This window comes from Anastrepha obliqua, chromosome 3 (assembly GCF_027943255.1).
Source record: "Anastrepha obliqua isolate idAnaObli1 chromosome 3, idAnaObli1_1.0, whole genome shotgun sequence".
In the NCBI taxonomy this organism is placed as follows: domain Eukaryota; kingdom Metazoa; phylum Arthropoda; class Insecta; order Diptera; family Tephritidae; genus Anastrepha; species Anastrepha obliqua.
The window spans coordinates 10,365,968-10,392,787 of record NC_072894.1 but is presented as its reverse complement, the minus strand read 5'-3'; the positions used below and the strand labels follow the sequence as shown (position 1 = coordinate 10,392,787).

General features: G+C 35.7%; 4 protein-coding genes across 5 annotated transcripts in view; 2 read left to right on the top strand and 2 right to left on the bottom strand.

The window, feature by feature from the left end:
• Positions 1–5,789: 5,789 nt before the first annotated feature.
• On the top strand, positions 5,790–6,967 carry LOC129241302 (ADP-ribose glycohydrolase OARD1). The gene is made up of 3 exons (XM_054877553.1): positions 5,790–6,022; positions 6,104–6,278; positions 6,597–6,967. The coding sequence occupies exons 1-3, from the start codon at positions 5,901–5,903 to the stop codon at positions 6,738–6,740; spliced, it is 441 nt and encodes a 146-aa protein (XP_054733528.1). The 5' UTR covers positions 5,790–5,900; the 3' UTR covers positions 6,741–6,967.
• An 8,045-nt stretch (positions 6,968–15,012) lies between these two features.
• Positions 15,013–26,820, bottom strand: part of LOC129240371 (ADP-ribose glycohydrolase OARD1) — a 33,888-nt gene continuing 22,080 nt past the window's right edge. Inside the window, exons 2-3 of the mRNA XM_054876130.1 lie at positions 15,385–15,755; positions 15,013–15,319 (exon numbers count right to left, since the gene is read on the bottom strand). Coding sequence (XP_054732105.1) covers positions 15,173–15,319; positions 15,385–15,755 — 518 coding nt within the window. The 3' untranslated portion in view covers positions 15,013–15,172. The remainder of the gene's footprint in view (positions 15,320–15,384; positions 15,756–26,820) is intronic.
• Positions 16,320–26,820, top strand: part of LOC129240369 (uncharacterized oxidoreductase YjmC) — a 57,553-nt gene continuing 47,052 nt past the window's right edge. The window contains exon 1 of the mRNA XM_054876126.1: positions 16,320–16,550. The gene's annotated coding sequence lies outside the window, so the exon portion shown is untranslated. The remainder of the gene's footprint in view (positions 16,551–26,820) is intronic.
• Positions 20,669–26,820, bottom strand: part of LOC129240370 (uncharacterized) — a 27,890-nt gene continuing 21,738 nt past the window's right edge. For both annotated transcript variants that reach the window (XM_054876128.1, XM_054876129.1), the window contains 3 exons: positions 21,764–21,913; positions 21,362–21,664; positions 20,669–21,266 (listed from right to left, as the gene is read on the bottom strand). In XM_054876128.1, the coding sequence (XP_054732103.1) occupies positions 21,027–21,266; positions 21,362–21,664; positions 21,764–21,913 (693 nt within the window). In that variant the 3' untranslated portion in view covers positions 20,669–21,026. The remainder of the gene's footprint in view (positions 21,267–21,361; positions 21,665–21,763; positions 21,914–26,820) is intronic.

The window sequence follows — 26,820 nt, the reverse complement described above, 5'->3', positions numbered from 1 at the left end:
GTCGTTACCTTGCTCATTGCCGTTACCTTGAATGAATTGCAAGCGAAAGCGCGGAACGAACGACAAAGCAAACAAAGCAAACGAACGGCAATGTTCGACATCTTGCTCTCTCCTACTTAAGTGAGCGTATATATGTATGTATATGCGCATATGTACATATATAAATTCACGTATTTGTATTTGCATATGCCTTCTTATTGATTATTATTAATTTGATTCACTTGAAGAATTTAAAATAAAACCAAGTTTGTTAATAATACCTGTTGTTTTAATGTTATTATTATTAATTTTTTTATTATATATGAAGGAAAAAATGTATGGTAATATTTACCATATACCTTATAAGATATGTTGTCTATACTAATATTATAAAGAGGAAAACTTTGTTTGTAATGAATAGGCTCAAAAACTACTGGACCGATTTTAAAAATTCTTTCCCCATTCGAAAGCTACATAATCCACGAATAACATGGATTATATTTTATTTTGGAAATAGGGCTCGAGATATAGGTCAAAACGTGGACCCGGGTAACCTTCGGATGTGTATGTACAATATGGGTATCAAATGGAAGCTGTTGGTGAATGCTTTAGTTCAGAGTATTTTTCATGCCGCTCCGTGACTAGGGTCCCGAGATAGGGACCAAAACATGGAGCATAGAATGTGTTTGTACAATATGGATATCAAATCGAAGCTGTTGGTGAATGCTTAAGTTCAGAGCATTTTTCATGCCGCTCCGTGACTGGGGTCTCGAGATATAGGTCAAAACGTGGACCCAGGTAACCTTCGGATGTGTATGTACAATATGGGTATCAAATGGAAGCTGTTGGTGAATGCTTTGATTCATAGTATTTTTCATGCCGCTCCGTGACTAGGGTCTCGAGATAGAGACCAAAACGTGGACCCTAGAATGTGTTTGTACAATATTGATATCAAATTGAAGCTGTTGGTGAATGCTTTAGTACAGAGTATTTTTCATGCCGCTCCGTGACTGGGGTCTCGAGATATAGGTCAAAACGGTTATGTTATGTTATGTTATGTTATGTTATGTTATGTAATGTAATGTTATGTTATGTTATGTTATGTTATGTTATGTTATGTTATGTTATGTTATGTTATGTTATGTTATGTTATGTTATGTTATGTTATGTTATGTTGTTATGTTATGTTATGTTATGTTATGTTATGTTATGTTATGTTATGTTATGTTATGTTATGTTATGTTATGTTATGTTATGTTATGTTATGTTATGTTATGTTATGTTATGTTATGTTATGTTATGTTATGTTATGTTATGTTATGTTATGTTATGTTATGTTATGTTATGTTATGTTATGTTATGTTATGTTATGTTATGTTATGTTATGTTATGTTATGTTATGTTATGTTATGTTATGTTATGTTATGTTATGTTATGTTATGTTATGTTATGTTATGTTATGTTATGTTATGTTATGTTATGTTATGTTATGTTATGTTATGTTATGTTATGTTATGTTATGTTATGTTATGTTATGTTATGTTATGTTATGTTATGTTATGTTATGTTATGCTATGTTATGTTATGTTATGTTATGTTATGTTATGTTATGTTATGTTATGTTATGTTATGTTATGTTATGTTATGTTATGTTAAAGTACAATATATTATGTTATGTTAATGTTAACTCATTCTCTATATCCATACAAAATATCTATCAAACAAATAAAATTAAAATTTTCTTTTGAAAAATGCAACCATTCAATCAGTATTTTCTTACGACGTTATCCCGTTAAACTATCGTCAGTAAACCGACTTTACAGACAACCTCTTTTTTTTGTCATAGATAAGAACCGAAACTCTTGCATTTTCAGTGAGCTCATTTCAAAACTTAGCAGCATTTACGGGATGATGAACAGCTGATAGGCGAAATGGCGGGCTAGCAGTAAAAACGCACCGAAAATAATTAATGAAAACAATTCGTTTTTGCTTAATAGAGAAATGACGCGATTGAAATATTTATAGTTATTTGTCTTAAAATTAATTCAATTGAAACGTAATCAATTAAATTGAAGTGAGTTTTTAGAATTTTTCAAGACAAGAGGCCTTTTCCGATTCTACTTCTAATCCGTCTTGTATACATATATAAATACATGTTACATGTAATTTTATCGAAAACTCTGTGTTGGTTCATGTTTGTAAATTTGTTTATAGTAAATAATTTATGGTTTAAAAGAGTAGGTAGGGGAATTGAATCCGAGTCTAATACTTTTCCGTGCTTAACTCCCAATCCGTAATTAAAAAGCGAGATTTCCCTTACAAAATTTCTCTCCCAAAATCTGAGATTATAAAATAATCCTAGATAATAACGATACTTATTGACATACAACCCTGTGTTTTCTGTGTTATCCATAACTATTATTACGAATGTAAGAAGAAACATCAAAATAAAGACTAAATGAAATGGATGCCGGCAAAGAAAACAGTCTTTAAACATAATTGTAATAAAATGTTCGTTAAATATTATTAATTATGGATTCATTTTACAGAAAAAAGCGTGAGTCTATAAATGCTTTGTCCTCTTATTACTTATTATAAAATGTTTTTACGAATTTCGAATACGTATTGCTGCCATAATTTTTTCAAACCTCAGTAAACGTCGTTTATAGACTTCCTCCAACTGTTTATTATTAGCAGCTAGTTACGCAATTAAATTAGGTATTACTTCTCCTTGCCTTTTTTTCATATAGTTAATAATAATTGAACAAACCAAAAACTCCAAAATATTCCACCACAGCAATTTCTATGCAGCAAAAGCTTTTAAAGTATTGACAGCTGATTGTCTATTTCGCATGTAAACTGCCATATATGAACCGGTAGATTTATTTTTATTTATTTACCAGATTTATTGGTAATTAATGCATATGTGAATATACGATATTTTACAAAGATTAAAGGTTACCTGCATTAACTTATTTTGTGTCCGATTTTTTTGTTTTTTGTTATTCACTTTTTCAGTTATATTAAAAAAGCGCAATATTTTATGTATCCCTACTAATATTATAAATGTGAATGTAAGTTTGTTTGTTACGCTTTCACGCCAAAACTACTTAACCGATTATTACGAAACTTTGTACACATGTTTTTGGAGCTGATAGAAGTAATATAGGGTACCTATTGGTGGATAGGGTTTGAGATATATGTAGGTCAAAACATGGACCCAGGTAACCTTCGGATGTGTATGTACAATATGGGTATCAAATGGAAGCTGTTGGTGAATCCTTTAGTTCAGAGTATTTTTCATCCCGCTCCGTGACTAGGGTCTTGAGATAGAGACCAAAACGTGGACCCTAGAATGTGTTTGTACAATATGGATATCAAATTGAAGCTGTTGATGAATGCTTTAGTACAGAGTATTTTTCATGCCGCTCCGTGACTGGGGTCTCGAGATATAGGTCAAAACGTGGACCCCGGTAACCTTTGGTTGTGTATGTACAATATGGTTATCAAATGAAAGCTGTTGATAAGTGCTTTAATACGGGGTAATTTTGATACCTATTGATGACTGGGGTCTCGAAATATATGCCACAACGTGGACCCGCCGTGCCTTCGAACCGAATTAAACCAAACTTACACACATTGTTAAGTAGGTATTGAATATGGTTTCCGTATAGTTTGGATACCAATTGGTAGATAGGGTCTCGAGATATAGGTCAAAACGTGGACCCGGGTAACTTTCGGATGTGTATGTACAATATGGGTATCAAATGAAAGCTGTTAGTTAATGCTTTAGTTCAGAGTATTTTTCATGCCGCTCCGTGACTAGGGTCTCGAGATAGAGACCAAAACGTGGACCCTAGAGTGTGTTTGTACAATATGGGTATCAAATTAAAGCTGTTGATGAATGCTTTAGTTCAGAGTATTTTTCATGCCGCTCCGTGACTGGGGTCTCGAGATATAGGTCAAAACGTGGACCCGGGCAACCTTTGGTTGTGTATGTACAATATGGGTATCAAATGAAAGCTGTTGATAAGTGCTTTAATACTTATTGATGACTAGGGTCTCCAAATATATGCCAAAACGTGGACCCGCTGTGTCTTTGCACCGAATTAAACCAAAGTTACACACATTGTTAAGTAAGTATTGAAAATGGGTTTCGTAAAGTTTGGTTGTAATTCGGAACACTGGCAACGGGTGCAGCGTTCTTTTGAACCAGCCATAATGTCGTTTACTTTTTTAACGCTTGGGGCGGAACTGAACTGTCAAATTGACAGTGTGAGTTACAATGTGTCAATATTTCTTTTTGATTTGGATGCCATAAGAAGACGTAAGTGCAAAGTGTAAAAATTCTTTGTGAATTTTTTTGGATTGGATTTTGAAACAGTGAAAAATTTCTTACGAAATTTGAGAATTTAATGTGAAGTTCGAATGTTCAAATGAAATTATGTGTTCGTGAAAAAAAAAAATTTTTTTCGTTTTTTGTTTTTTTTGAAAAATATAAATGGATAATGGTTAAAAAAGCTCCAATGCTTATAAAACATATAAATTGAAACAAAAAATTCATGGATGATCAGGAAAAAAGACGATTGTTTCTTAGTTATTCATTTGCGTTGATTTGAAATTCAAAAACAATCTTCTTTTTTCCTGATTTTCAATTTATATTTTATATTTACTCAAAAACAAATAGAAAAACAAAAAATATTGTTTATGCCAAAGCGCTTGAATAAAAAATAAAGAAATAAATAATATGAAAACCATATCTTTTCTGTTCTAAACCATATCTATTCTATTTTAGTGTGCCCAGCGAAGCGGGCCGGGTGTGCTAGTTTATTTATAACTATGTTTTTCGTGTTCATTACTTTATAATTAATATATAACTTACTAGCTTTAACCCGCGGCCCCGCTAGCGTAGGAGTAGTTTTAAGGGATTTAGGATATGTATATAAAAGAATTACAAACAATAATTTCATAGAAAATATTTTTTTATTAATAACCATAATATTACAATACCCGGCATCCCTTGCTAGGCCTCATTGAATAAAATCAAAACTACCAATCAGAATCAAGCAAAATTATTTTTATTAATTTTCTATCTCAAACCGTTTTTGAACTTTGCATTTGGGTCATAGTTGAACTGCTTATGCGGATTCTGAAGTCTAGAGTGTGCTATAAATAGTGGGAAATAGGAAAAACCAAGATTTTTTAGATTAAATTTAAGCAAATATTCGATTATTAGTGAAGAATGAGAGTGGTGGCGTGGCCTGGGGGCTGTGGGAAAGGAGTTCCATCATAAAAACATGCCTATAACCTTCATTGGGTGAAAATATGAATGTATAAAAATTTTTATGTCATTTGGTGTCGTTTCGTAGTGATGCGCGGACGTATAACATTCACCTTTATAGTATAGATGTGTTTCAATTTTGAATAATGTCATAAACATATAAATTTTTGTATGTTTTGCTTATTTATGTACAAATTTCATACGGATTTTCCTTATATTTATGATTTGTGGGTGTTACGGGTGATATAAGGCTGCTGGGCAACCGCTCACTAAGTATTAACCTTAATGGTTGTGTGGAAACTAAAAAATCCCAATTTTCGTTAAAAAAATACCCATTCAATGTTTCTTTCGGTGTGGCATTACTGATGAATGTTATAAAAAATGCACATTCAGCGCTCTAACGAGAAAAAAATTTCGTAATTTATGATTTCTGTAGTAATAATTGCTAAATATGAATGTGGTTCAGATCCATGGTTGTCACTATTGTGAATGAATTTGCAGTTGAATTGGGATCCACTGATTAACAGCTGATTGAGTTGGAAGGCGGGAGCTTCGTTGTGCATTTGTTGTTGTTATGGTTAATTCGTTTTTTTTAGGAAAATCAAAACTGCATTTAAGTTTACGGAAGTGAGCATCCCAAATGTCTAATTGTACAATAAGAGAAATCAATGGCGATTTGTTTAACGCAGACGAGAAATATTCCATGGCACATTGCGTTGCAGCCGATATGAGGCTGGGCAAAGGTATCGCAGTAAAATTCAGGTAAGTACCATAAACTATTCGCGCGTTCAGTGTTAAACATTAAAGCAATTACAATCTACGCAACTTTTCGCATACTTCTAGAAATAAATTTGCACAAATACCCAGGCTAAAGAAACAAAACGCGAAGCCTGGTGGGGTGGCGATTTTACAAGACAAGTCGCGCTTCATATACTATTTGGTCACCAAACAAAGCAGCTGGGGTAAACCAACATATCAAACGCTGCACAGCTCGCTGCAAGCCATGAAAGTGCATATGGTGAGTAAATGAGCGAACTAAATATGTATGGTAAATAATATTTGAAAATTGGTGTAATTCTCCGTGTAGTTTCAATAAATAATCCGCACGCTCCTAACCTTCCCATCACCACCTCTCCCCGCCCTCCCCCTGCACATCATCGGACCTTCCCCTCTCCTCACTTCCTTGACAATGGTATCACAAAGGACGAATCTCTCTTCGTCCAAGTGTGCCCACTCCCTGGGCAACCATACTAACCTAACCTAACCTTCAATAAACGCCAACTTATTGAATATAACGATTTTCCCATTTTATTGATGCATACCTACATCTCTACAGCTCAAACATGATGTTAACAAATTGGCTATACCACGCATTGGATGCGGACTAGATGGGTTGGTTTGGCAAAAAGTCAAGGATATGTTGAGAGAAGTCTTCAAAGAAGTTTCGGTTGAAATAGTTGTTTATAATTACGTGCCATGAATTTTAAAACAAATTGGTTTTCAATGTATCAAGGCGCTTTCATAATTCATTAGATTCGCCTTGTCAATGTATTGTACAATTCAAAACTACATAATATAGGGTCATGTCATTTACAAACTTTTGCTGCAGTATCATCTTAAGATCATCTTGAAACATCAGTCGCATTTATTATTTGGTTAGAGATGTGGCTTATGCAAGAAGCATGAAATATTCATGAAAAAATTTTGTTGAATGTAGCCGCAATAGCTGTCCTTGGTCGAAATTAAATCGGCGTCGTTGCGGTAATGTAGGTCTGCTGTCTTCTGAACAAACAAATACAGGTTGTGTAATTTACGTAGACGCTACTATAGTGGGAACGCCCGCAATTTTATTTTTGTTTTGCAATATGTTTTGGGCTGGCTTTCCATTGCTGCCACGATAAATTTGCTTATAATATCTAAGTGCGTGGATCGAATTCAAAAATTATAAAACACAAATGTAGTCAATATATCAGCTTTTTGATTTTTAGTACTTTTTATAAATTATCATTAAGAATTAATAGCAATATTTAACGTTAAAAATGCTTAATTTTTGCATAAGCTTGAAAAAATGCCCTATTACGAACGAAAAAAGTAACAATATTCATTAAGGGGGAGCCTGGTTTATGAGGTCTAAAAATTGCATCTCTTTGCGATTTTTTTTTAAGGAAAAAATTTATTTAGCACTACAAAGTTTTTTCTATCTTTTAATGAAATTTAATTGAAAAGTATACAAAATTTTTGTACTGGTGAAAATAAGTTGAAAAGAATGTTTAACATAGAAATTAGTAGAGCGCTGCAACGCTGGAGTTTCCAACTGGCGTACAAGATACAGCTCGTAATTATTATCTAAAGCAAAAATTATCATGATTTTTTATTCTAGAAAACTAAGAAAACTGAGAGAAATTCCAAAATTTCAACTTTTTGGAGGTTTTAAAGAAAAAAATGCCTTTCTATAAAAAAAAAATCACTTCAACTTTGTATAAAAATCTTGAAAATTTTTTTTATCTATTTTGTTAGTTCAAATAGAAGAGAATTTAATACTGAAGGGAACAAGTTATGATTAATTTCAAAAGGTTCATTCGTTTTTTTTCATTCATGTACGCCAATTCAAAGAAATCATAAATATGAAAAGTCGAGAAAAGAAGATAAAGTTTGTACTATAGCTGTCCGGTCACAGCGTAACTACCTAACGCTCGCCTACCTTTGGTTTTGTATCTACGGAAATATTGAGAATTAGGCTCTGTAACTTTGTGTGAATATTCTGAAATATATTAGGAATCGCTTAAAACGAAAAAAAAAATTGATTTATTTGACCTTATAATCTAGGCTCCCCCCTTAAGATTTGATTTAAAGCTATTTTTACTCAATAATAGTACGAATTGTATTAAAATTTGGAGCATACTTATAATATATTTTATAAATTGTTAATGTATTTATTTCTACTCTACTTGTTAACATTTAATTTAGAGTTTATCTTATGTGCCCTAAAATTGTAATTACTACTAGATTTGTTTTTTCACTCCTAAATTTAAATTTTATAACAGGATTTGCCTATAAAAAGCCTCCGCGCTCTTGGAAAGAACACATTCCGTTTGGTCATAGACAATGGCCGAATCTATGGTTTGGTAATCGGCGGCAAGCCGAGCTTAGGTGCTTGCCAAGGACTACTTTTGTAGTGTGGGCAGCGTTGGCTGAGCGCAGCAAAACAGTTGTTGCTCTTGCTCGCGCAGCTTACTAAACGCATTTGTTTTTAGTTTTTCTTACCGTTATCTATACGTTTTAAAATAAACACAACTCTACAAAATACAGGAGTTATATTTATTTTTTATATTTATAAATTAAATTTTTTGTAAAATAAATACAGCTTTACAAATTCTATGTATTATCACAAATGTTCTTCTGAACGTTTGTAATACCGTGTAAAATAAATGTGCGGGACGAACTGTCAAAGGAAAGATAGTGAGAAAAAAATAAAGCGAAACCGAAAAAACACAGTCAACCAACAAAGGGGTGCAAAAACATTTTTTTAGTTTTTAAAAGAGTTAATATAAATTGAGGGAGGAAACCGGTTTAGGTGGACGAAATTTTGGTGTTCTTCGTAAATTTTTTGAACAAGGAATGAATAATCAGAAATTGTTTAAACTTGGAAAACTAAACTTTAAAATTCTTTCAAGCCATTTCCCCCGGAAATAGTGGCGTTAGAGCGTGTTGTCCATGGACGATCGCCATCCGAGTACCTTGCTGGTGGGCATTCCTGAAGTTACAATTTTCCTCCGTAATCAACAACAATTTTTTTTTCGTTAACAACATGTTTCCTAAGAATATGAACCTAATTTTGATAAAATAATATTGAAAATTGCATATCTTTGAGGCGCTTGAACATTGTAATTTTGAAGCTTGAAGCTTGTAATTTTTTCATACCATATTTTTTCATCTATTTTGCTTAAAAAAATATTTTTAATGATAATATAATCCCAGAACTAGGTTCATATGACTTAGGATTGAATAAAGAATACTCCAAAAAAAATTTATAACGATTGGTCGATAACTTCTTGAGCTAGAGTGCCCACCAGTTGAAGAAAAGGTAGTTTCGAGAAGAACGTCGTTCTAACTAACGCACTTAAGTGCTCATAGAATCGGGAATAATGCGAATTTCGCTTTAAAATTTTTACCACATATTCTTGTGTAGTTATACTAACAATTTATGCAATAAAAAAAAGTCGATTTTTTGATAAGTCTGAACTGGTTTCCCCCTTAACCTTTGGCCTTCGATAAATCATTATTTTCAAAAATAGTGAAATGTTTTGGTCTAAAACCCGCGATAAAATAATATTTTCTTAAAAAGTGAAAATTTGGAATAAAAATCGCGTGAGTTTTATTCAAAATTTTCGCCTGCGGCGCGTTTTTAGTTTGAAAAATACATTCATACATATTAGAAAAAAAATGTATAAATAGTGATATAGTGGAAAAGTCGCACGATTTTTTAGTCTAAATTTTTGCCAGCCGCACTTATAAATTTTACGATAAAACAACTTTTTCCATAAGTGGTATGAATTATAAAACCTAAGTTAAACGCTTGCTGAGTTGACAATTGCTTTATACATTTCCATATGTTTCAACTATGTTCTCTATGTTTCTCAATTATGTTTCAGTACAAGATGCAAATTTTTTTTATAATTGGTGCGTACACCCTTTTTGGGTGTTTGGCCGAGCTCCTGCTACTATTTGTGACGTGCGTCTTGATGTTGTTCCACAAATGGCGGAGGGACCTATAGTTTCAAGCCGACTCCGAACGGCTGATATTTTTTATGAGGAGCTTTTTCATGGCAGAAATACACTCGGAGGTTTGCCAAAGCCTGCCAAGGGGCGACCGCTTTAGAAAAAACTTTTTCTTCATTTTGCTGTTTCACCGAGATTCGAATCTACGTTCTCTCTGAATTCCGAATGGTGGTCACACACCAACTATTCGGCTACGGTGGCCGCTAAGATGCAAATACGGTCGTAAAAAACCTAATTTTGAAAAATTTCCTGGATGTTCTATAGGGACCCGAGGAGGTTGGGAGTTTCATAGTGGTTATTGGATTTCTTGGGCATATACGGAAAGGAGGTAGCTAAAAGAAGGCGCGAAACTTACAGGGGATCAAATAAGTCAGATACTTAAAGCCCTGCGCACAATTAAAAAACAAGGAACTAGAGGAACGCATGCTAAGAAAGGCAAAAGGCAAATGGTTTAGCCTAACCAATTGCAAAATTGCCAGGATTATGTGAAAACCCGCATATGTTGACAAGTATACTAAATCTGTTATATCGTTCGACAGAAGAAACTGTAGAACTTTAGTTGGTATACTAACAGGACCCTCTACCTAGTTGCAGCACACGCTTACTAGCCAAATCTAACCATTAACGACGTTTGCAGGAAATATAATGAGCCGGGTGCAAGAGAAACCTTGGAGCATCTTCTATGCTATTGCCCGGTAATCTCGAAAACTAGAATATACTACCTGGGTGCTTACAGCTTTAAAAGGCTAGAATCTATCCCTGAACTGGAGCTCCAGCGACGCCTAAAATTCGCCAACAATATGTACATCTTGAGTGATGCATATTCTCGCTAAATGGGACTTTGATATGGTTTCGCTATGGACCAAAATAGTCTCTGAGTGGCTTCGGCCAGCCAGTATAAACTAACCTAACCTTATTATAAAAAAATCGGCATAAACACGCGCCAAGGAAATATTATTTGTATTCCATTTTTAAAGTCACCATCAAAAACCAAAACGATATTTATACAGATACTAGCAAACCCGGCCCCCTTCGCTGGGCACACTAAAATATAATAGATATGGTTTAGAACAGAAAATATATGGTTTTCATATTATTTATTTCTTTATTCTTTATTCAAGCGCTTTGGCATAAACAATATTTTTTGTTTTTCTATTTGTTTTTGAGTAAATATAAAATATATATAAAATATAAATTGAAAATCAGGAAAAAAGAAGATGGTTTTTAAATTTCAAATCAACGCATATGAATAACTAAGAAACAATCGTCGTTTTTCCTGATCATCCATGAATTTCTCGTTTCAATTTATATGTTTTATTAATCATTGGAGCTTTTTTAACCATTATCCATTTATATTTTTCAAAAAAATTTCATTCACACATAATTTCATTCGAATTTCATTCAAAAAGAAATATTGACACATTGTAACTCACACTGTCAATTTGACAGTTCAGTTCCGCCCTAAGCGTTAAAAAAGTAAGCGACATTATGGCTGGATCAAAAGAACGCTGTACCCGTTGTACAACCAAACTTTACGAAACCCATTTTCAATACTTACTTAACAATGTGCGTAAGTTTGGTTTAATTCGGTGCAAAGACACGGCGGGTCCACGTTTTGGCATATATTTCGAGACCCTAGTCATCAATAGGTATGAAAATTAACCCGTATTAAAGCACTTATCCACAGCTTTCATTTGATATCCATATTGTACAAACACATTCAAGGGTCCACGTTTTGGTCCCTATCTCGAGACCCTAGTCACGGAGCGGATGGAAATACTCTGAACTAAAGCATTCACCAACAGCTTCCATTTGATACCCATATTGTACATACACATCCGAAGGTTATCCGGGTCCACGTTTTGACCTATATCTCGAGACCCTATCTACCAATAGGTATTCAAACTATACGGAAATCATCTTCAATACCTACTTAACAATGTGTGTAAGTTTGGTTTAATTCGGTTTAAAGACACGGCGGGTCCACGTTTTGGCATATATTTCGAGACCCTAGTCATCAATAGGTATGAAAATTACCCCGTATTAAAGCACTTATCAACAGCTTTCATTTGATACCCATATTGTACATACACAACCAAAGGTTACCCGGGTCCACGTTTTGACCTATATCTCGAGACCCCAGTCACGGAGCGGCATGAAAAATACTCTGTACTAAAGCATTCACCAACAGCTTCAATTTGATATCCATATTGTACAAACACATTCTAGGGTCCACGTTTTGGTCTCTACCTCGAGACCCTAGTCACGGAGCGGCATGAAAAATACTCTGAACTAAAGCATTCACCAACAGCTTCCATTTGATACCCATATTGTACATACACGTCCGAAGGTTACCCGGGCCCACGTTTTGACCTATATCTTTATTCGAATTTTTCTCACCTTTTAAACCTTCCCTAGACCTCCACGAATAATTCAAGACCAAGATAAGATAAATCCGTTCAGCCGTTCTCGAGTTTTAGCGAGACTAACGAACAGCAATTCATTTTTATATAATACTAGCAAACCCCGCCCGCTTCGCTGGGCACACTAAAATAGAATAGATATGGTTTAGAACAGAAAAGATATGGTTTTCATATTATTTATTTCTTTATTCTTTATTCCAGCGCTTTGGCATACACAATATTTTTTGTTTTTCTATTTGTTTTTGAGTAAATATATAATGCTGTTGGCTTCCCAACACGTGAACAGCCAACGTATAGTAGACCATGGGTGAATACTGGTTCTTCTAAATTCATCCCGCATATTTCTAAAGTTCGCCCTTGTGATTTATTGATAGTTATTGCAAATGTTAGGCGAATGGGTAGTTGCAAACGCTTGAATTCAAATGGCAATTCAGGTGGAATCATTGGAATTCTCGGTATTAGAACGTCTTCATTTGATGCCCATATTGTACATACACAACCAAAGGTTACCCGGGTCCACGTTTTGACCTATATCTCGAGATCCCAGTCACGGAGCGGCATGAAAAATACTCAGAACTAAAGCATTCACCAACAGCTTCCATTTGATACCCATATTGTACATACACATTCTAGGCTCCACGTTTTGGTCTCTATCTCGACACCCTAGTCACGGAGCGGCATGAAAAATACTCTGAACTAAAGCATTCACCAACAGCTTCCATCTGATATCCATATTGTACAAACACATTCTAGGCTCCACGTTTTGGTCTCTATCTCGACACCCTAGTCACGGAGCGGCATGAAAAATACTCTGAACTAAAGCATTCACCAACAGCTTCCATCTGATATCCATATTGTACAAACACATTCTAGGCTCCACGTTTTGGTCTCTATCTCGAGACCCTAGTCACGGAGCGGCATGAAAAATACTCTGAACTAAAGCATTCACCAACAGCTTCCATCTGATATCCATATTGTACAAACACATTCTAGGCTCCACGTTTTGGTCTCTATCTCGAGACCCTAGTCACGGAGCGGCATGAAAAATACTCTGAACTAAAGCATTCATCAACATCTTCCATTTGATACCCATATTGTACATACACATTCTAGGCTCCACGTTTTGGTCTCTATCTCGACACCCTAGTCACGGAGCGGCATGAAAAATACTCTGAACTAAAGCATTCACCAACAGCTTCCATCTGATATCCATATTGTACATACACATTCTAGGCTCCACGTTTTGGTCTCTATCTCGAGACCCTAGTCACGGAGCGGCATGAAAAATACTCTGAACTAAAGCATTCATCAACATCTTCCATTTGATACCCATATTGTACATACACATTCTAGGCTCCACGTTTTGGTCTCTATCTCGACACCCTAGTCACGGAGCGGCATGAAAAATACTCTGAACTAAAGCATTCACCAACAGCTTCCATTTGATACCCATATTGTACATACACATTCTAGGCTCCACGTTTTGGTCTCTATCTCGAGACCCTAGTCACGGAGCGGCATGAAAACTACTCTGAACTAAAGCATTCATCAACATCTTCCATTTGATACCCATATTGTACATACACATTCTAGGCTCCACGTTTTGGTCTCTATCTCGAGACCCTAGTCACGGAGCGGCATGAAAAATACTCTGAACTAAAGCATTCATCAACATCTTCCATTTGATACCCATATTGTACATACACATTCTAGGCTCCACGTTTTGGTCTCTATCTCGACACCCTAGTCACGGAGCGGCATGAAAAATACTCTGAACTAAAGCATTCACCAACAGCTTCCATCTGATATCCATATTGTACATACACATTCTAGGCTCCACGTTTTGGTCTCTATCTCGAGACCCTAGTCACGGAGCGGCATGAAAAATACTCTGAACTAAAGCATTCATCAACATCTTCCATTTGATACCCATATTGTACATACACATTCTAGGCTCCACGTTTTGGTCTCTATCTCGACACCCTAGTCACGGAGCGGCATGAAAAATACTCTGAACTAAAGCATTCACCAACAGCTTCCATCTGATATCCATATTGTACAAACACATTCTAGGCTCCACGTTTTGGTCTCTATCTCGAGACCCTAGTCACGGAGCGGCATGAAAACTACTCTGAACTAAAGCATTCATCAACAGCTTCCATTTGATACCCATATTGTACATACACATTCTAGGCTCCACGTTTTGGTCTCTATCTCGAGACCCTAGTCACGGAGCGGCGTGAAAAATACTCTGAACTAAAGCATTCACCAACAGCTTCCATTTGATACCCATATTGTACATACACATTCTAGGCTCCACGTTTTGGTCTCTATCTCGAGACCCTAGACATTTTCCAGGAGACCAAATTGTGAATCTAAACCATTCTCGAATCCCATTGAACACACACAAAAAATTTCATCAAAATCGGTTCAGTCGTTTAGGAGGAGTTCAGTGACAAACACACGAACATAAGAAATATATATATAAAGATATATATTTTTATATAATATATATAACATAGATAGATGTATAGGTACATATGTATATATTTGAAATATTTATTAAGTCCTTTGTTTGCTCCAAAAAAATATGGATTCACACACATATGTACATATGCATACATGTACACATTTTCTAGTAATGCTTAAAGTTAATTAACAAACCATCTCCGATTGCAAGCACATCGCTGAATTTATTTTGGCATTTGCCTTACTTAGGCACAAAATTATATACAACAATTTCAAGCTCCTCGCCACCAAATACGTTACCCAATTCGTTGCTCACTTTATCCCATTCTAGTCCATCAATGCCGCAGCCAATGCGCGGTATAGCCAATTGTTTTACGTGCTTTTCTCGCTAACAAAATAAAATCAATAAATCGCAATTACTCAAAGTTTGGCAAGAAATTACTCCAATCATACCATATGCTCGCGCATAGCAGTCAACGACGAACGTAGGCTATCATAAGTGGGACTACCCCAACTTTGCGGCTTTGTCACCAGATAATATATGTACCGATCTTCGTCTTGTAACACGGCTACACCGCCTGACGTTACGCCCTGGGCCAATAATTTGTCCACTTGCCCGTAGATTTGTTTGAATTTTACCGCAATTCCGGCACCCATGGCAAAGTCGGCGCCAACGCAATGCGCCAGTGAGTGTGATTTTGGTGCGCTGAAGAGATCACCTTCAACTTCGGTCAATTTGAATTTCGCATCGGATGACATGTTTTGGTGCAAATATTGGACAGTAGTGGTGTGAAATGGCGATTGATGGGAAGTTTTAAGTTGAGCTAAAATATTTAAAATTCTAATTAGTTAAGGAAAATACGATGAAAGGTATGAATGAGCGCAAATGCAGTTTGTAACGAAAGTAAAAACAAAAACAAAAACAAAAAACACTTGTTTTTGGAATGCTTTAATTTGATTTTTATTCATTTGAAGTACAAACAGTGCTGTGGTTAGCAAGACTATTAAGTTACATTTTTTGTTAAAAATTAGATTCTGTGTTTGTGTGTGTGTGTGTGGCGTCAAGATTGTTGACAAATGTAATTATGTTAACCTACTGCGTCTGCACTGCGTGCTTTGCCCCTAATTTCGCGCACTCACTACAAAGCTAGTATGTACGTATGTATGCATGTATGTAGGCGCGTTTGTATGAAGTCACTGAAATTAAGCGCTTTGCGACAGACAACACAATACCTTTTCATAAAGTGTGTACATATAAAAAAAAATTTGGTAAAATAGTTTGCAGCTCATCCTATGTAAAATATGTTTCAATAATTTCTCAATATTTCAATAATTTTTCAAATTTAATTAAAAAAAATAAAATTTCTGAATGTCAAAATAATATATTATAGATAAAAATATAAACACATCGCTTAGAGTGAAAAGTTGCTAAGTCCAGTTTTTCGGTGCTTACAAAAACAAAAACAAGAAAAAAACTAAAAGTCTGTGAAAGTCATTTTCTTCCAGAACATTCCTCATGCAAAATTTCGCGTATTCCGAGCAAAAACAACTCCAAACGAATCGATTTCCACGACGTTGATGAAAAGTGTTTACATTCTTTGGGATTTATCGCATTTTCGGTAAGTATTTGAACTTAGCAAAGTTGCTTATCACTGGATATAAACGGTTAGAAAGAAAAGAGATAGTTTGTTATTTTAGGAAATGATTATTTTTTGCTTTTAATTTTTCTTGCACCTTGATTCTTGCATTGAAACAAGGCGCATTCATTAAAGGTGGTGGCACTAGACCAACAACAATGTTCTGTAAGTTTGCTTGCCAAGGAAAAGTATTGGCAAAGTAGAAAACAAAAAATGAATTCGCCTTGTTTGAAGTCTGGGCTGACAGCCACATGAACACGGCGAAAGAAAAAATATAAATCAGCTGATTTACCGATACCACCTTCAATAGATTCGCATTTCCCAAAGCTTATTTTTTTAATTTTTCTTCCTTCTTGCATTTAAATAAATGTTTTCAGAAGCGAACTTGGTAGCTTTTCACTTTTGGAATAAGAAAATTTTTAATTCAAAACATAATCAGTCTTATAGCGAAAACATAATCAATCTTATAGCGTCTCAACAAAATGTTCTCATAGATTATAATGTAGTACAAAGAAAAAAAAAAAAAAAAACGCACTTAGCAGCGCAACGCATACAGGAGATTATGCGAATCTCAGAACGATTTGTGACTCGTGAACTTACGAACTTACGAACAGGTGAATGGAGAATATTTGCCCAAGAAGAACGACTTGTTTAACCCTCGCAACTTCAGCAGTTCATATTGCAAAAAGAGCTTCAACTATATGCCCAACGAAAAAAAAAATTATTCTGAAAGCCATAACGCCGCTGCAATTAATTAGTGTACTAAAGAAAATATGCAGCCATCCCTCCTTGGTCAAATTTATTGTCACGTATCATACTTTGGAACGTTGCTTGCCAGATTATTCAGAAATTAGCCCTCTTGACTCGACGAAATTAGAACTGGTGCAGAATTGTCTAGTCACTTCAGCTGTGCAAAATCGAAAAAATGCGTTTTAATTTCAAACCACATAGCAACACTTAAAGTGCAAGGTTTATGTGATTTTTTGGACATCAAATGCTTACGTTTAGATGTATCTAAAAGTATTGGTGCAAATAATGCAAACTTCACATTCATTGGCGATGCTGACGATTCGTTGCTATTAAGTCTGTTCATGAAGTAAATAGTTTTTACAATTGTTATCAAGAATGATAGAAAAATCCAATTCGCCTTGAATTGTTATCACGTTTTGGTACCCAGAAGCACTTGCAAAGTAGGGGAAAGTGAGAGAGCAAAATGACATTCAATTTTAAGGGGAAGCTGCAAGTTTTTACTGGACAAATTTTTACTTGTAGGAATTTGCAAGTAAGAAAAACAGCTGATCGCAAAGTAAAATTAAATAAGAACTAAAATTTGTGAATTGCAATTGCTAATGGAATGTTCTTCATCTGACAGTGATGATGAAATGGAGCAAGGTATTGTGGACAAAATGAAATCATGTGATTCGTAAGCTCGTTATTTTGCATTTTATTTCCTTTATTTTTTTTTTAATTTAATACGAGGTAGCTCAAATAAAAAATGTTTGTGATTTTTCTTGCCAACAATTTAATCAGCTGTTCGTTAAACCTTCAAACTGCTACAGGTTTTGCGTGCATGTACTTTTTTTGATATTTTTCTCTTTCGAGAGCAAATTCTCGGAAATTAAGTTACTGGCAAGTTACTGGATAATTTTTACATGAACAGATCGAATGATTGAATAGGTACACAATTCGCCTTGGGTGGTGCTGACGATTCGTTGCTATTATAACTTAGTGGTAATGCTGGATGTGTTGGACTTCAACAAAATGAACACTTTTGATAACGACTGGAGTTAAAATGATTTTGGGCACAAAATGAAATGAAATGAAACTGGAGTTCCGCTACTGACGCTCAAGCGATGTCTCGTGTCTATAAAGCGTTAAGGCCTCCAAAGAGATGTGCATATTTATGGGTTGATCACAGCTGGTTGCAATGAAGAAAAAAATTTTGCAGAATTTTCCGGCTGTGTATTACTGGAAGGTAGTAGTGATTACCATGAAATTTCCAGCGAAAGAGCTGTTGAATTTATTCAAGAATTATGCCACATGCCAAACACATGAAAATTGAAATCGCGGATGCTACGAGGATGGGTAGAATCTGGTCTTTTTTGATACGACTCAAACAGTTCGCAAAATAAATGAATTTATGTTTTTCCAAGAATTATTAGCCACCATTCATCATTAAATTTTTCGATGTTGCATGCCTGGGCAAAGTTACTCATAATCTCATAATTTCATGTATATTTTCGCCTCGGCTTTAACTAAATAAGCTATTGAATAGTTAATATGAAATTTAGTATGGCTACTAATTTAATTTAATTTTGATGAACACGAAGCTGAACTTAGTTTAACAGAAAAACTCAAACTTAAGCTTCGTTAATATATAGAAAAGCAACTTCTGCTAAAAAAAAAAATAAAAAAACACATACATATATTAGGAAATTTTCATATTTGTGTCATATTGCAAGTTATGCAAACGATTTTTCATTTTTTGAGATCGATCAGACATCGAGATAAAGATTTGCTGCTATATTTGGATCTCACAAAATGGATCAGACTTAGAAGCAAAAACAAAAAAAAAACAAAAACAAAAAACAAGACATCATCACACGAGGACAGTGGTAGTAAAACGGTGCTGCTTGTTTATTTCAGTAGAAATACTCAACCACTTCAACAACAACAACATGAAAACGACTTAGTCGCATGGAAATCGGGATAAGTCTAAGTATTATTCTTCAGCGAAAAAATATAAATAATATTTTAGTTTGCTACAAAAAAATATTATTTCAGCGAAATAAATTTAAAAAATAAGAAAAGATTTCAGGGTACTTTTCTTATTCTTATTTATTTCTTGTGATTATAAGCAAAAACAAAAAATGTGTAAATCATTACCCTAGAACAAACTGATTGAATACGAAAACTTGAACAGAAGAATTGAAGACAAAGACAAAAGTCGATCGTCCCCACGACAGTCGGTTCTACGTAACCGGAATGACCCCGGATTTATGTTCGGCCAACTGTCTTCACTTCGGACTGTCACTTCAACAGAATTCCCCCCATATATGTATGCATGGGGAATGCTTATGCTGTTACAACAACAACAAAAGTCGATCATTATCAAGGATGATAGATACCAGGTTTGCTCGTTAGGTATGATGAAAAAAAATTGTTTGAGGGGAACTTTGAATTCTAATGCTGAATACAGTGACCGACGTAAACGCAGTCCCCCTGTCAGCTGTTACGATCAAAGTAAAGAGAACCCCATGTAAATGAAAAATTCCTTTCTTCCGTATCGTAGATTTTATTTCACGATATTTGAAAATTCCCGTAAAACCCTGTCAGCTGATTACTCTCTCACCACACAGTGTTGCCAAGCAGTACATTTCGAAATCATTTACAAAATAAACTTAGAAAAATTATAATTTTTATTAAAATCACTTAAAAACACTGTTGAATAATGTTAACTATAGGTAAATGAACTATTTGCATTTGTTGGTTTTTGGCTTTGGTTTATTAAACAATGAGAAATTGTAACTGATAACGCGGATGTGTGAAAAAGTGTGCAAGCAAAAACATCAATGGCAACATTGTGTAGATACAGCCAAACACATACACACACAAACCGATGTATTGTGTAAATATGTAACGAAAAGAACGCAGTTGTTCTCTACGGGATGAGTTTTGCTCAGTTTTGTGCTCGTTAGGGGCTGCGATAAGGGACTACGTACGTCGGTCACTATTTTCAGCATAAGTCATTCGTTTAGTGTTCCATAAAATTTAGCTTTAGCTTAGTGAAACACAAAACAAATGACATCGGCATGTCTGTCGAATTCGCTCAGAGCCGAATAACGGTCTGCTAGGTAGTATACATCTAAAAATCTTTTCACCATGGATCATTATTCTTGCATTAATAATGAAATTTTGATTTACATTCGTCTCTACCTGAATACATACAAATGCATACATACATACATATAAATCGTTTTACTCAAAACTTCAACTCCAAATACACCATTTTATCGTTCTGTAAAAGTTTTTAAATAATGTATAATAAATATTAGTCTTATATTTTGAAAATTCGAAAATTTTAAATATGATATTGGTCCCATCACTTAAAATTATTGAGCCGAGAGTTTTGTTATACAATATATAAAGGCATATTCACACCAAATACATATTAAAAAAAATATAATATTCGCTTTTTCTTAAATTTTTTGTCAAAAATTGTTTTCCATTTCACAAATCCGAGTTGAGCTTTGCGCAACCAAATCTTCGTGTAGAGTTTTTTTACATCAGTCATTGTGCAAATTTTAATCCAGCGTTATAAATATACGAGTATAGTTTAAAAAATTAATAAATTAAGTGGATGCGTTCGTAGAAAACGTCAACGTAGATTAAACAAAACATTTAACTTTATACTCAAACTTGAAGTTTTGCTTTCTTTTGCGATTTGTGCGCTCCTATTTAAGGCAAGTCGCGCGAGAGTGACATGCGGCTGACCATAGATTCCATTGTTCGCGAACGTGAACGTGAATCGCGTGAACGTCTTCGCACCACTTCTGGTGGATCGAAAACGTATGCAATGATATCGACTTCGTAATTAGCAAATACAAATTCCACAATGTTCTTAACACGCAACCAGCTTAGACGATCGATTTCCCCGCCAAATCTGGGTATTGCGATTTTCGTCACATTGTTTTGTTCCTGTTGTTACACAAAAAAACAAAAACAAAAAAGCAAACAAATAATAAAGCATTATTGCGAGTAATTTTCACAATTCATATTCATAATTTTTTTACCATATGCTCGCGCATCGACATAAGCGCGTAATAGAGCGCCGGATATGTGCACTTTTCGTGACTGCGTTCCTTTGTGATTAAATTGTAAATAAAACGATTGTTGTCCTTCAACACCGCCACGTTGCCAATATGTTTGTTTTGCTTCTGCAACTCATGCACTTGTCCGAATTTGCATTTGAATTGCAAGCCCAAACCGCTGGACATAGCGAAATCCGCACTAGTCGACTGCACCATTGAGAAGTCCTGCGGTGCGCTGAAAATGTTGCCCTTCACTTCGGTAATCTGGCATTTCGGCGGAATTTTCTTGAGTGCGAAATATGTATGTATGCATGCGTGCACATACATATGCATGTAAAATTATTAAAATTTTAGTCTTGACATTTCTTCCATTCGTCGACTTACCACCGGCTGATTGTAGTTGCACACCAAAATCTCGACATTGCTGTCTCGGGCAAATACTGTGCGTATTAACTGCTTCACCCGCTGCCAATCCAAGCCATCAGTGCCACAGCAAATGCGCGGCATTGCAATTTTTGTAATCTCATGAATGCGCTTTGGAAAAATGTACAAGTAGAGAATGAAAGATGAATGATTGAATGCTGATTTGATTTGACATAAATTTATAGTAATTGGGAAATTCGCTTCACAGTCACACCTAGTAATCAGCCACATTAGTAAATAATGTTTGCTTGATTACAACCTAATCCACAATCCAATTTGGACACCTAATAACAAAAAGTCAGCTAGCTACGGTACTGAATTGAAGAATCAATAAAGGCATAGAAAAAAACATTTTTTTTTTTGGTGGCCCAAATATGCTTGGTAAAATAACTCAGCAGTGAATTACGCTTAAGGGGTTACAGGGGTTTCGTGGATTCAAAAAATCGATTTTTTTTGGCTTATTAATATAATTTTTACAACATCTCAAGAATATTATTCTAAATTTTCAAGTCGATCCGAGTAATAGTTTCGGAGATACAGCCTTTGGAAGGTGTGCGCTCCAAGCCACTTTTATTGTTACTCAAAACTTTAAACTAGGGGTGGGATTATTTTCGAATAATATTCGAATAAACATTATTCGAATAAAACGAATAATACTATTCGTTTCAAATAATTCGAATAGTTCATTATTCGAATACCTTACTATTCGAATACCTCACTATTCGAATACCTCACTATATATTCATTTACATCAGGGAGAAAATGCTTTTAAGAATATAAAAATTACATTGGCCCTTCTCATGGTGGATGCACTTGTACATAAACCGATTAGTAGTCCGCTAATCTAAATAAATATTAACCAAAAATATTCGAATAGTGAAGTATTCGAATAGTGATGTATTCGAATAGTGAGGTATTCGAATAGCATTATTCGAATAAACGAATAAAAAATTCGAATAAATATTATTCGAATTACGAATACCTCTCGAATAAAAGATTTTATTATTCGAATAATTTTTATTCGAATAGTCCCACCCCTACTTTAAACGCATTTTTCTCAAAGTCGATTGTCAAACGTTCTCGAAAACTACTCAACCGATCTTGATGAAATTTTACACAGGTGTTCGAGATACAATTTACTCGTGCTTGGACGAAGGATTTTTTTTTTTCAATTAAAAAAAAACAACAAAATGTCAAGCAAATTTGACCAAAATTTTCATTTTTTTTGGAAAAATGTCTGCCGAAATTGCAATTTTTACTTTTTTTCTTTCCTTCGTTCAAGCACGAGTTTATGGTCTTAACTAAAACACTTAGTTTTGTTTTTTCATTTTTGATGATCCTGTCAGGAGTTATGCTGGCAACGCGCACGCACCTTTTTTTCGAGGGGTCACCGGAAATGACGTCACAATAGAGGAGTTAATTTTTTTTTTTTTATTAATTTCAGAAATTATTCTTTAAATATGTATCTACAAGACATTTAAAGGTTTGAATTAAATAAATAATTTTTACATAGAAAAAAAAAAATATTGAAAATAGGCCTTTTTTTACCCGACGAACCCCATGTAACCCCTTAAAGGAGAATACTTATATACGAGGGCGGTACGAGTACTCGTGCTTGATGAGGGAGGCCGTTCCTGAGGGAAGTTGGTATTAGCATCGTGCGTTGCGCCATCTATCAAACGTCGGCAAAACGAATTTCAGCCTGATTGATAGGTTAGTTTGGATTTGGCAGCTATTCGAGTAAGATGCGTTTCGTGATTTTCGCTAAGATGGGAAAAGAGCAGCATCGTTCGGTAATTTGCTTTTTGTTTTTGGATGGGGAAAAATACGAGGAGATTAAATCCAAGTTGGATGCTGTTGTAGCAGCATAAACAATCCCCATACATATACTGGAAATGCTACTGAAGTGACAGTCCTTGGCCGGATATAAATCCGGGTCATTCCGGTTACGTAGATCCGACTCTCATGGGAACGTGGGTGCTGTTTATGGGGACGCTTCGCCATCTATGGCCACAATTAGATATTTAATCAACGAATTGAAACGTGGGCGAACTTCCGTTTTTGATGAGAAGTGACCAGGACACCCGACAGACGTGGCTACCGGGGAAATCATTTAAAAAGTCCACGACATGATTTTCGCTGATCGACGAACGAAAGTGCGCGTAGTAATAGAGGACATAGGTGAGTCGACCGGAACGGCAATTAATATTTTACATGATAAGTCGGCGATGAACAAATTGTCGGCCCAGTGGGTGCCACGATTGCTCACGAGCAACAAGAAGCGCATGCGGCTGTTAACTTCGAAGCCGTGCTCGGAGCAACTTAAGCGAGATCCGAAGGAATTTTTGCATCGAGTTGTCATCGTTGATGAAACCTGGATTCATCATTATACACCGGAAGCTAAGCAAAAATCCAAACAATGGATTTCTCACGGTGAATCTGCTCCAAGAAGGCGAAGACAGTACCATCGGCCGGACGTTTTTGGGATGCGAACGGCGTCATGCTCATGGAGTTTTTAGAAAAAGGAAGAACGATCACTGGAGTTATTGGAACGCTTTCACAAAAACTTGAAGGAGACTCGGCCGCATTTGGCGAAAAGGAAGCGGCTGTTTCACTACAATAACGCACCAGCCGCCAAATTGCTTGCATCGCGTTACGAATTGCTGCCGCACCTCCCGTATTCACCCGATCTGGCTCCCTGCGACTTTTTCTTGTTCCCTAACATGAAGAAATGGCTCGCAGGAAAGAAAAGTTTAGTTCAAACGAGAAAGTCATCGCCGAAACAGAGGCGTATTTTGGAGAGTTCCACAAATTCTATTTTTTGGAGGGTTAAAAAATTAAGTTAGGAGCAGATATCTTTCTAAAAGGGGACTCTGTTGAAAAATAAAAAGAAAAACTTTTTTTTTTAAATGGTGTCTTCATTCCTAAACGGGTAACTTATTGAACCCTCCCGTACAAGGAGAAAATAATTTCATATATATCTTTACACCCCCTAGCCCTGGGCATACAATCAAAATACCGTTGCAATTGTAAACGACTAAAAACGGCTTTTTAACTCTCAACTCCGAAATGAAGTCTGAAATTTACCTGCTTGAAATTCACCGTTCACTCTGATTTTGCATAACTCAATTAACATTCCCAACAAGAAGTGCATTCTTTACATGTGTAATTTTTGTTTATGATTCTTTCATCCTTTTCAAAAGTTTTAAAAACCTGGCGAAGTTACTCAGCGTTACCATAAAATGTACAGTGATCAGATGAGTCAACTTTGGTAACGTTGATAACCAACCGAGGCGTGCATTTCTGCCATAAAGAAGCTCTTCATAAAAAACTGTCAGCCGTTCGTATACGGCATAAAAGAGAAGATCCCTTCATTTGTGGGGCAACATAAAGACGCATACCACAAATTGGAGGAGGGGCTCTCGGCCTAACATCGAATATCTAACAAAGAATGAACGCGCCAATTACATATATTATAACGGGTGATCAATTAAGAGGAGTTTTTTTCATTTGCGTTTTTTTTACAGATCGCGCGCGAGTTGTGGCAAACTGTCATCGTGGATTTGTTGAACAGCGTTTGGCATTTCATCATGGAACGACTTACACCGCAACAACGTCTACAAATTGTTCAACTGTATTATGAAAATCAGCGTTCTGTGACAAATGTTTTTCGTGCGCTTAGACCGCATTATGGTCAACATAATCGGCCTGCCTTAAACACTATTCGAGATACCATCAATAAATTTGAATCCGAATATTCATTGGTGGATAATTCTCGACCGAATAGACCACGTCCAGCAAGAAGCATTGAGAATATAGCGGCAGTAGCAGAGAGTGTACGTGAAAACCGCGATGAATCGATTCGGTACCGTTCTCAGCAACTTGGACTGTCGTATGGAACAACTTGGTCAATTTTACGGAAGGATCTTCATTTAAAAGCATACAAAATACAGCTCGTACAAGAACTAAAGCCAAATGACCTTCCTGCACGTCACCGTTTTGCTGATTGGGCTCTTGAAAAGATTGAAGAAGATCCGCTGTTTTCGAGCAAAATTTTGTTCAGCGATGAGGCGCATTTCTGGCTCAATGGTTACGTCAATAAGCAAAATTGCCGTATTTGGGATGAAGAGCAACCAGAACAGGTTCAAGAGCTACCTTTACACCCAGAGAAAACAACGGTCTGGTGTGGTTTATGGGCTGGTGGAATCATCGGTCCATATCTTTTCAAAAATGATGATGGCCGCAACGTAACTGTGAATGGTGCTCGCTACCGTACCATGATATCGGACTTTTTGCTGCCTGAAATTGAATCTAATGATCTCTACGACATTTGGTTTCAACAAGACGGAGCCACTTGCCATACAGCTCGTGAAACAATGACTTTATTGAGAAGTCATTTCGGAGAGCAGCTGATTTCACGTTTAGGACCTGTGAGTTAGCCACCAAGATCTTGTGATATCACACCTTTGGACTTTTTTCTTTGGGGATTCGTGAAGTCCAAGGTCTATGCTGATAAACCAGCTACGATTGAAGCTCTGGAAGCCAACATTACGCGTGTTATTCAAGACATACCAGTCGAAATGCTCGAACGAGTGATTGAAAATTGGACCTTCAGAATGGACCACCTTAAGCGTAGTTGCGGCCAACATTTGAATGAAGTCATATTCAAAAAGTAAATGTCAAAGAATGTCCTTTCAAATGATAAATAAAGGTTTTGAACATAATTTACATTTTTGTTTTTTTTTTTTAACTATTGAAAAAAGCACCTCATGATTGATCACCCGTTATCTATGCGATGAAGCGGCGCTTGAGTGTTTAAGAGAAAGATTCTGCGCAAGATTTTTGGACCTTTCCACGTTGGCAACGGCGAATATCGCAGACGATGGAACGATGAGCTGTATGAGCTTTACGATGACATAGACATAGCGCAGCTAATTAAGATCCAGCGGCTACGCTGGCTGGGTCATATCGTCCGAATGGATACAAACGCTCCGGCTCTGAAAGTATTCGATGCGGTA